At 37.4% G+C, this 12,060-nt stretch overlaps 1 protein-coding gene across 2 annotated transcripts; it reads right to left on the reverse strand.

Moving 5' to 3' along the window:
- Positions 1–146: 146 nt before the first annotated feature.
- Positions 147–11,723, reverse strand: LOC110834558 (uncharacterized). 2 transcript variants are annotated; one of them, XM_022073843.2, is made up of 9 exons: positions 11,421–11,723; positions 9,468–9,668; positions 8,568–8,708; positions 5,628–5,794; positions 4,569–4,678; positions 4,118–4,258; positions 3,033–3,152; positions 934–2,024; positions 147–276 (listed from the first exon to the last, which is right to left on the reverse strand). In XM_022073843.2, the coding sequence occupies exons 1-8, from the start codon at positions 11,508–11,510 to the stop codon at positions 979–981; spliced, it is 2,016 nt and encodes a 671-aa protein (XP_021929535.2). In that variant the 5' UTR covers positions 11,511–11,723; the 3' UTR covers positions 147–276; positions 934–978. The 2 variants fall into 2 exon arrangements, with proteins under 2 accessions (XP_021929535.2, XP_021929534.2); XM_022073842.2 differs by lacking the exon at positions 147–276 and having other exon boundaries at positions 340–2,024.
- Positions 11,724–12,060: the final 337 nt, after the last annotated feature.

Genomic DNA, 12,060 nt, shown 5'->3' on the forward strand with positions numbered 1-12,060 from the left:
TACACAGACATGAAACCACTGCAAATGAAAAGTTCCTTGTAAGGGCCACCTTTGTCAACTGTCATGCAATCTTGCACCCTAAAGATGGAGGTGGTACAAAGTTTTTCTTCCTACATAAGAAGGAAACGTCAAATACAAATAATTTCTTTTTCCTCTTCTTGAAACTGGTGACAACTGCAACAGGTTTATAAATATATTTATTCCACACCAGAATAAAACCTCTAAGATTTGTCTCTAAACTGAATTGGCCTTCCTACAAGACATCCATGACAGCATCTGCAAAATAACAAAGTGAAAATTTATAGGTAAAAAAATACGGGGGGGGATTATAAAGGCCAATTGCAGAAAAACTTGTTTAATTAAACTGCTTATCAAGTTAACTGCAGAAAATCTTATTTTTAATCAGTTAAGCTTTAATATGCAGTGTTTTGGCACAGTTAAAATTAAATGATTTTCAATGTTCAATGTTTTAATCTAACAAAACACCAGCAGTCTGAAATGCATTTTGGTGAAAATAAATAACTGACTTTTGACAATTTTTTGATCACATCCACATATAAAGATACAGGACAACATGGGAAATGTACACACAGCAAAAAAATTATGTTCACTGTTATTGCCTCTACATTTTAATTCATAAAAACACATATTTGGTGATGCTCATTAGCAACCATGTAACCAAACCTCACCATGAAGATATCCGTCTTCTGGGTTATTGCGCTGTGTAGTCTGGTCGATGTTAACCAACGTTTCAGAGGTCATACTGCCTCCGTCATCGCCCTGATGACGGAGGCAGTATGACCTCTGAAACGTTGGTTAACATCGACCAGACTACACAGCGCAATAACCCAGAAGACGGATATCTTCATACTCACCGCTGTGAGAACCTCAAACCTCACCATGTTAATAACGGAGCAAGCAGTTTTGTCTTACCTTCTCCATCTAAGCAAACACTTCCAACTTAACTTCAGCTAAATATTAGACAAGTTTCTGCTTTTCGTCAAGCATACAGTTTTCTGCTGCACCGTCTGACAATGTTTCACTTTCGGTAGTTTGAATAACTTCTGCTTCTCCTACTGCTTCATCCTGCCTACATCCATTCTTCAATTCTATTTTGGTTCCTCCTTCCAGCATCTTTTCTTTGCTCTTTATATTTTCCTTCTCCTCTAATTCTTTAGTTTGATTAACATTTCCTTTCTTAGTTTCAACTAACATATTTGAATGAGATTTGTCGAAGTAAATTTCTGTAATATCCTTGTGTTCATTGCATTCTGTACTTCTTTCAGACACAACAGTCTCAGGAACTTTACCATCTGTAATTATCTGTGAGACCTCTATAGAATAATTTGATTCAATATTTGGATTATTTCTATCTGCATGAGGCATCTCCACCTTTACTTCTGTATTCAGAAGCATCCCTGACTCCACTTCTGTTTTATAAGGTAAGCCCAACTTCAATTCTGTGTTCTGAAGGAACTCTGATTTCACATCTAAAGTGTGAAGCATCCCACATTTCAATTCGGTTGTCTTGATATCTAATGTGGAGTCAGTATTACTGCATGGTGATAATTCTTCACATGCACTTTCATTTCCACTTGCAGTGACATCTTCCCATGAATCATCACCCCCTGATTCAATGTCCTTCTGACAATCTTCCACTTTCACCATTGTTACTTTTCCTTCCTTTGTGCTCATACATTTAGATAATTCTGTACTATCAATCTCTTTCTTCACTCTTTGTTTTCTCAACTTCGTGTCTTGTTCTGTTTTCTTAAAATGCAGTTTTTTTGTTTTGGGATTTAGTTTCATTCCTGTAGGAGGCAATGGTGGCTTTGATACAGCAGAAGATGCTGTAGAATGAGTACTGTTGGAATCTGGAGGCACCTCATCATTACTGGAAGCTCTGTTGGACTGCACCGCTATTCTACGAAATGGGGCTTCATCCTCCGACTGGCTGCTGTAACTGATGCGGAGCCTCTGCCGAGGTCCTACCCGACCTGTGCCAGCAACTACCGGAATGTTAACTGCAATAGGTCAACACAGGTATACGATGTTACAGATGTCTATGACAAAATAAAAAAAAAATATGAGGGAAGATAACTCTTTTGTATGTTTCTGACAAGACAGCTTGTGGTTTGGAGAAGTTACCCCACAAAGCACATGTTTAAACTGAGATTTCTCTTGAACTACATGAATAAACTAAGCAGTGCCATATCAAAATCTTCATATGAAAGCAGGAAATTATCTGTTTTATTGCTCTCACTGGTGGGCACTGATTTCATGAGAAGCGAAAGAAGGTAAAATGCAAAAGCACAGGTTTTTACTGTCGCTAGCAAACACAGCAGAAAATCCAAATTTTTGGTCAACAGCAAAAGCATTAACAGATGAAATGAATTTCATGTGATGGATAGCAAATTACATACTTTTCAACTACTATTTAAATAACCTTTTACACCTTCAATTCACCTCTTATCTTTGTGAATGGCACAAGAAACATCTGAGATGTAAGAAAATGCACGAATGAGCTCTGAAAGGATTCCCCACAATCTAAAATTTTATCTAAGTAAAAGAAAACATCTTAAAGAAAAAATTCTGCTTTCTACACCCATAACAGATCCAACTATATTTCATACTGGTAAAATGATCATAATTTATTAATGTTTCAACCATCTCAGGTCATCTTATAAACCTACTTCATTCTTCTCCATCCTCATATTAAATTGCCCTTGTATCTGAGCCCATTTTTTCTGTACTGTCTTTCATATCATCTTTCACTTGGTCTCCCAAATGATCATTCATCTGACATCATTATAGTAAGCGAATTTAATCTTGAGACTTGCAAGGAATGCAGGAAGTCCGAAGCGTTAAAGGCTGATGCTATCTTTCCTCCTTCCTCCTTCACCCTGCAAGTCTCAAGATTACAGTCTTACACTGTACTTATGCTCTTTTATGAACCTTACTGCCGTCCATGCACAAGAGATGCTGCAATATCTTAAGATTCATTCTCTTGCAATTTCCTAAGGTCTACAAACCTCTGACCCTCCTGACTGGAGGTGCAGGAGAACTGTTGCGAACACAGATCTTCATTGACTCTCCTACAGTGACCACATTGCGCTCACTGTGAGAAACAACAGTGCTCTTTTCCTTGTCATCTGAAATTTAGGAATAAATAAGTATAAATAAAATGTAACAAATGCTAGCAGAAAAGTCATTAAAGACATAACATGACAGTCCATGAAAGGAAGATATAAATATTATCCAATATTGAAAAATAGGAACCAATACAACATTACATTTTCTTACAGGGAAAGAAAATAACATGAATGCAGAAAATTTTCAGACTTCAAATTATACACAAAATTAATTTGAAGAATACATACAGTTTCATATATCTTTGTTCTGATTTTAAATTTCTGTACACTGCATTAATGTTCATCCGCTGGAGACAGATCTACCACTGACAATATTATTAACAGAAAAGTTATTAAATGCAACACCAAGCATGTCTCTTCTTCTGTATGGTCTATATTTTAATGTTTATTCATGTACCATATTGTCAGATGCTCCAAATGCTCTTGAGACTTATCTTTTTCCCTCACATTAAGGATTTGTTTCTAGTCCCCATCAAGCAAATGACAATTTTCCTCCTGTCAACATTTATCATAATTCAGTTTCAAAGCCACTGTCTCCCACAAAAATGTTCAATAAAGATTCTTGGTCTCCAATTCTTCGGATAATGATGAAGGGAAGAAGGATGACAACAGATTCCTGTGGAGACTGGACCCAGGAAAGGGATGTCATATGAGTCTGAAGAAAATTGTGTAAGAAGATATCCGTCTTCTGGGTTATTGCGCTGTGTAGCAATAACCCAGAAGACGGACATCTTCATACTCACCGCTGTGAGAACCTCAAGTCTTACAAAATTGTATAACTTGATATAATATACAATAATTGAAACTTTTTACCAAATATTAGTAGCATGATCAAATTAATGAGTATGAGATAGGCAAAACATGTAGAACACATGGCAAGAACTGTTTCAGATGGTGGAAGGAGAGCAGACATCAAATCACACATTTCATTCACAGTCTCAAAAATTGTGCCAATAAAGATGTACCATGAATTGGTTGGGTCTGAGGTTGATTGTGTCGCCAGGTATGTATGTTGTCTCTGTTTCCACGTGATACACCATGACCTCCTCCACTCCTTTCTGATACCTGGAATGGTCCAGACAATGCATTTTCTCCAGACCTCACACCTGTAAAGAAAGCAAGGACTGTCAGGCAACACTGACTCCACTAAATATTATGTCCATACTGGTACTGCATACCCAGTTTATGTATCAGCACCAAGTATAAACGTCATATTCTAACACAACACATGAATCTCTAAAACAAAAATTCTCACAAGAGCAGTATGAAGCTACTTGGAAAAGTGCCATGCACTATGGAGGTGACTTGCAGTGATAACATTAGGCATAAAACAGCATCTTGAAAGGATTAATGAGCTACACAAGCATTTGTTTGGGGACTAAGGAAACCTAGTGATAACCACTAAAATATGCTTACAGTTTTGAGTTGTATGTGCTCTATAATCATGATAAGAACTGCAGTCAGAATCACTCCTGTCAAATCCACCACCTCTTGACATTCTAGTTGTTGGTCTGACATCTTCCTCCCTGTACAAAAATGAATGAGAAATACACAACACTCCATGGAATCACCATATTTGCTATGTAGGAAACAAATTCAACCAAATACGATGTTTAAAGTGGTATAAGTTATCTAGTCTTCATCCCCGCATTACTTTATAATTAATAAAATGGATGTGCACTACACACCCCAACAAATTTTTCTTGTCATGGAGAGGCATGTTCTATATACCAATTGCAGAATTCTGGTTTATGCCCCTCTCATCACAATCATCCACTGATATGTCCAATAGGGAAACACCTGGACAGCTCTTATCTAGACTGCACAAGAACTATGAACAGCCTTTCATTATTTTTATTCCTTGTTACATAAACCATGAAATTCACACATAACAGAAACAGATGCTTCAGTTACAGGATTATTTCTAGCCTCTTATACATAATTATATAACAAGTTTTCAAAATCATTACCATGGTAACCCCTTATAAACAAAAACAAGATATTCATAATGTAAGGACTCGCACAACATTGGACAAACGAGATTCAACTATGAATCAAATACAACTCTATTGAAATTTTTCAAACATGAAAACCTTTCTATACCATGTGATGCTAGGTATAAATATGGTTCCTGCCTCAACCAATGAAAATAATCCCACACAGAACAGCAAAAAACTGCCAAACAGGACCAAAGCATACAAGTGTACGTAAACCTCACGGAGAGAAACCATCCGAGATATGTAGCTATAGATAGAAGTGAAACATTAAAGTGGACTCATCTTAGACAGATAAGCTGTGAAGGTTTACACTGTACTGAAATGGTTCAAGACAAGATACAATAATTGGTTTTGTGATGACGTTGAGAAATCTTAAGATGCAGATCAGCTGAACAATTATAATCTGATCGAAGGAGGACCTTGTTAGTTAATAAGGTGCAGTCTTTTGTTACAACCACAATAAAATAAATTTACTTACTCCTGTGTTATCTTTTCATTATCCCACTCACGACGCCAACGTCCCTCTGCAGTTTTCTGACGACTGATGCGATCTCTATCAATGCGATTTCTCTCAGCTCTCCAGGCTTCATATTCTGGCTGAGGAACATCACTCCCTCCACCATACTGATGTAACCTCTGTCTACCCTACAGGAAGCAACATCTATAGAAGGGGTAGTCAGTGCATAAAACTACATTACAAAGACACAACTGTAACATGCGTTACTCGCATATTTACGGTATCTACGAGGTGCGTCCACAAAGTAAGTTTCCCACTAGTCCCACAGCTAGCAAACCTTATATTGCGCGAAGCGACTGTGCGTACGTGATAGAGCAATGACGTAACATGGCGCATGCACTAACGGCACCTCCCGCGTTCTCACAGTAGCATCGTTGCAGCTGTTGAAGATGGAGGTTCTTATTCCAGCTCCCGCCGACTGTGAAGTGCGGTCAGTGATAACGCTAGGCCGCACACGGCTCGACGGACAGCAAGTCTCCTGCAGGAGTTCAGCTGGGAGGTGTTTAATCATTCACCCTACAGCCCGGACCTCGCTCCCAGTGATTTCCATCTTTTCCTACACCTCAAGAAATTCCTCTCCGGTCAGCGTCAGCGTTTTGAGAATGACAGAGAGGCGGAGATGGTTGTCACACAGTGGTTCCAATCCCAGGCGGCAGACTTCTACGACACAGGTATTCAAAAGTTGGTCCCACGGTATGACCAATGTCTCAATTCCGGTGGCGAATATATTGAAAAATAGCTGGACACTTGCTGTATCTGTTGCAATAAATATTTCCATATTGTGTTTTGTTTCTGTAAACGGCCCCAGGGAAACTTACTTTGTGGACGAGCCTCGTAGTTCAAACCTGTCAGTAACTAATTACCAAAATGTTAAGCCAGCCAATATGCCTACCACATGACTAAACTACACACTTCTATGGCAGGAATTATATCTGCAATAAACTACACATTTAAATCACAAGAATGCATTTCCATTTCTATGTGCATAATCAAATCCGTTGCTTCAGGATGACTGTAAGATCAGAGAGGACTGTTCTGTAAAATGATTGTGTACTGACTGTGCACTGAACTTGTAGGCTGAACATACATTAACAGTAAGCATTATCCTTCTATGTAAGACTTGAGGTTCTCACAGCGGTGAGTATGAAGATATCCGTCTTCTGTGTTATTGCGCTGGCCCTGATGACGGAGGCAGTATGACCTCTGAAACGTTGGTTAACATCGACCAGACTACACAGCGCAACAACCCAGAAGGCAGAAATCTTCATACTCAACGCCCTGATGACGGAGGCAGTATGACCTCTGAAACGTTGGTTAACATCGACCAGACTACACAGCGCAACAACCCAGAAGACGGAAATCTTCATACTCAACGCCCTGATGACGGAGGCAGTATGACCTCTGAAACGTTGGTTAACATCGACCAGACTACACAGCGCAATAACCCAGAAGACGGATATCTTCATTATCCTTCTACACTGTGATGCTGCTGCTGTAAAACCAACAGTCTACTCAATGTAATATTATATAAGTCCCAGTGATGAGACCTGGGAAGGATCCATAATATAATTGACTTTTACAGAAAAGAAATAATCTAATACACTGGAAATTTGGCAAAGATCAGATACTTGAAATTCACAGTTTATAAAAAAGCATAGCACATAAAAAGAGAAAATATTTAGTTAAACTTAAGATTAAAGGAAACTACAGAAAAAGTGAAACAAACATACAACGACAGTATGAATTATGTTAACAAATTTATGATAACCTGTGTGATTTGTTTATATGGGGGAAATATGAAAAAAAGGAAGACATTCAATTAAATCTTATTTAAAAAAAGGGCTGAGAATGAATATGGACAAGCCAGTGATCCAGGACACTAGTATCAGAATCAGTCAACTAGACATTAAAAGAGGTGGACAAATTAATTTATTTTAGGAGTTAAATAATTTGGAAGGAAAAATCAAGAAAGATATCAACTTACACCAAGGAATGCTAAACAATAATTTATGAAGTACATTTTTAACATTTAACATTGAAACACAGACCCTGCGGCCAGGGCGTGATGCTGACCACTCACCCCCATCTAGTGCTGAGGTCAAGAATGAGTAGGAGCTATACTTCCACTCCCCCCAAGCGCCTACATGGCATTACACAGACCCTTACAAAGAGAAATAAACCCAGTATCCATGTAACTGGTATGAAATGTTTGACAAGTATTGGGGCTAATGAAGAAGAGATATTATCAGTCATCTGGATAAATGGTCTCTATCTGGGCTATCCTGGAGTCCGCCTACACAATCTTCAGAACAATATAATTCACCATGCCACTTCTGTGATATTAGTACCAGTTGCAGATCATATTTTTAATACAACCAAAAGCACAATTAATAAATACTCATACCCATTACAAACATTTCTCGTGCTAGCACCAGCATAACTGACCATTTCCCAGTAAACACATATGTAATACATAAAAGTAAAACTGGCTGATTCTTTCCTTATACATTGACCATTTCATAACTAGAGATGGAACAACTCCACTGTGCAGACAAGCATGCTCTGAATTATGGACAAAACTTTCCACTAAGCATAAACAGAGATCCAACAAAAACTTGATTCGAGAAATTCATCACAGGAAAAAGTGTAAAAATCAATGCCTTTGATAGAGATTCATTTTTAAAATTAAAAAACAACACTCTTATATGTGCAGGCCTGCGACCCTACATTAACGTTCCAACTTTGATAAATGGATGAATAATGCGTAACGTACTGTCAAGTTACATATTTTCTTAACTAATAGTGAATGAAAGTGGGCAGATTTTTCAAAATGAAACATTATATTTTATCTAAGAACTCTGCCATTGTGTCAGAAGAACAGTATCAGTTAAACAATATTACTCTGCCTCGAGTGAAGGCTCCTCTGCTTCTCCTACTGGTCTTTCCCCTCCATTGTGAACGTTGTTGAGAGTGACTTCTATCAGAGTCCTGCTCCACATCTGCTAGAAACTTGTAAGAAGCATCTGGTAGGGAGCCCTCCTGCTACAGGAACAAATTACAGAAACTGAATAACTAATTCCATGGTACCAAGATGTTGAGCAGCTGATGGTTAGCCACATAAATGATGCCCAATTTGGAGTCATTATACAAATGTAACATTACAGTAACTATTAAAAATATATTAAAAATTAAATTTTTTTTGCCGTCAATCACAAATATAATAATGTTAAAAGATTAAAACATCATTTAATGTTCCCCATCGAGTACTCGATTACAATAGGAACTTACACGACTAGTTTCGGCTATAATTTAGCCATCAACGGGTGTTATGTAGTTTAAACTTATCACTGAATTACTGATACATAACACCCGTCGATGGCTAAATTATAGCCGAAACTAGTCGTGTAAGTTCCTATTGTAATCGAGTACTCGATGGGGAACATTAAATGATGTTTTAATCTTTTAACATTATTATATTTGTGATTGACGGCAAATTTTTTTTAATTTTTAATATATTTTTAATACTTATGAATCACAATATGACGCATTTGCAATATCTTATATTACAGTAACTGTGAGCAGAAATGGTATTTTTTGCCAAAAAGAATAAATTATATCACTTTCTATGCAGATACTTGAATCGACAGAAGTAACAATATTAGCAATATTGCCAACCTCTATGAGAAGAGAACTAAATCAGCTTCCATCAAGACGGATTCATTTCAGCCAAAATAGATACCTTTTATACATAAATCCTACCAATACACGATGCTGTACACATCCTACTTGTTTCTTCCTCACCTCTCCAAAAGTATAACACTTTGCAGAACTATTGCTGTTGCTGTTATTCTGCTGCAACCTGTCCTGTTCTAAATGTCTACCCCTGATTATTCCGTGACTATGAGGCGGTGATCTCCCTCCAATCGGCCAATCTTCAGCTGGACTTGTTATTTGAACCAGGGCATTCAGTTTCGCTGCATTTTGTTTGTCTGCTTCTACCTCCTGAAAAGAAGTTATATTTTTGAAGTTTATGAGCAAAGGGATAATTTTGAATTTATATTAAAACTACATAAAGTAATGACAGTAGCATGTCTTTATTAAACTGAAACATAAACTTTAAATACACCTTATCACACATGAACAACAAACTGAATACACAGATAAAATGACAGAACGTAAACTCCCTTAAGTTGCACGATATTAATAAACCCTAAACCAGAAGAGGCATCAGCAGACTATACCTGTGTGTAAGGTGGTAAATAAGATAATCTAAAGAACCTTCTACTAATCCCTGTACAGTTTCATATTATCTCCTATCACCTTGCATGTATAGTAAGAGGTTTATGTATTCATTTATATAATAATACTATGAGTAGCTCAACTATATAGCAATGACATAGGATAAATTTTGAACTGGAATAACATGGAATGAAGCTGCTGTAGCCTAATTTAAGGTATCCTGTATCTGCCTGGAGAGACTGAGGAAAAATATAAAAACCTATGTCATTATAGACAGTTTCCAGGCTGTGTGTTGAACCAGGTACCTCCAGAATATGAAGCAGAAGTGTTAATCAATCAGCTGTAACATTAAGCTTCTGGTAATACATACACACTGCAATGTCATCAACTTACGGCATGTAAAAGAACCTTACGAGTATGAACGAGATGTTTCGTTAGCAAAATTCAGCAGCCATTTCTAACCCAAGTCTCTCCTGATTCACAACTAGATGGCTCTAGTAGACAAAGCAGGATTGAGTAGAAATTGTGTACAGACAGTGGGCTTGTCACTCACTATTCATAAACACACATTTCAAAAGACAAAGAAACCTCCCACATGCGAGGAGGCCAAAGCTCGCTTTGGGCTACTGCGCAATAGAGTCAGTTAAGACATACTTGGTCAGAGAAAACTTTCGTATAAAATTAGTATAACAGCCAATCAAATTATAACAATCGAACTTCCTCAACACAGGTAAAAGTTCAGAATTGTAACCAGGAATGTAACACAACTATAGCATAATTGCTTACTACAGTACAAGGTGAAGGGCGTGATGCTGACCACTCACCCCCATCTAGTACCGAGGTCAAGGAAGAGAGGAGCTATACCTCCACTCGCCCCAAGCACCTACATGGCGTATAGTGGGACAAACTTAACTTTACTTTACTTACAGTACAAGGTGAAGGGTTTGTTGACAAACATAAATTCTCCTGAAATGACTGAAGAGTCAAATTATTACAACACTTAAAGATAAAACAATCATTCTGTTACACATCCTATACCTTGTAAAGAGAGTGAAGGTGGTCTACTTTGACCAAAATATGTCACTATAACTCAAACCTGTCTTTGTGCTTTGTACTATGCTTATTTCCTTCTCATCATGAAAAACATTAAAATCAAGGCGAAATGATGACAGTTTTAATTCATAAAAGGGATTAGAATCCTTTATAAATCCAATCTGATTTTTTCATAATGTATATTATACCCATCATCCAATACATACCATGCCTAAGAGAGCAATGTCATTAATGAATGTACGATTTTCAAACAGTCAAAACAAGAAATTAGGGCCCTTTTCAGTTTGTAGGTCAATCATTAATGGCAACATGCAAATGAAGTTTCGTGTATTGCTAATGTACACAGAGCAAAACTAAATGAGGCTAAATACTAACAAAAATTACTGGAACAAAGTAAATAAACAAAACTTTAAAAACAAAGCAAAAATAGGGTGCAATAACTTTACGTAGCAAAAATATTACCAAATGCCGCCTCTTTATTTCTTCATTTCTCTTCCGAATTTTCTCTATACGTTCTTCCAAAAGCAGATCCTCCTGTTTACTGCGGGCCATCGTTGTAATATTTATTCAGTGTTACAATTACATCTTCAAACTTTCACATGCCCAGATCAAAGCACAAACACTAAATATCACACGCAACCAAACCGCGAGTAAGATTGCCTGAACTACCTCGGTCCCCTGGTTTTAACCGGAAGTGCATGCCTTCATGACTCTTCGGTACCTTTCATCACGTCTTATTATTTTCGCCTATACTGCCTCCTAATTTGGCACTGAACACCAATATACGGATCTGTTCTGTCTTTCTGCTTCCGTAACGTGAACGCAGTTTAAGCCTCGTTCACACTAGTCTAGTTGTTTGAATGCAAGTCGCTTGAAAATAAAAACTTGAAAGGACTTGATTCTTGTCATCTGTATTTCAAGTGTCAGAAGATTTCAGGGTTCAATTAAATCAAGTGTTTGCTACATGGCTCACCCATGTCATTCTTATTTATATAATGTCCCGAATAATAATAGTACGTAATGACGATAATGGCTCTAGGACCCATTTAAACATTTATATTCTTGTGATAGTGAAAATTACGATGTAGAAAAACATCTGGGT

Source organism: Zootermopsis nevadensis, unplaced genomic scaffold, assembly GCF_977971745.1.
Source record: "Zootermopsis nevadensis isolate Lab colony 2312 unplaced genomic scaffold, Znev_1.0 Znev_ptg000003l, whole genome shotgun sequence".
NCBI lineage: Eukaryota > Metazoa > Arthropoda > Insecta > Blattodea > Termopsidae > Zootermopsis > Zootermopsis nevadensis.

Coding starts and splice junctions, on each gene's coding strand:
- LOC110834558 (XM_022073843.2), bottom strand. CDS start 11,510: ATGGCCCGCAGTAAACAGGAGGATCTGCTTTTGGAAGAACGTATAGAG. Junction 5,795..8,567: donor GAGCCTTCACTCGAGGCAGA/GTAATATTGTTT, acceptor TGCTTCCTGTAG/GGTAGACAGAGGTTACATCA. Junction 2,025..3,032: donor TCCAGTCAGGAGGGTCAGAG/GTTTGTAGACCT, acceptor GACCTATTGCAG/TTAACATTCCGGTAGTTGCT.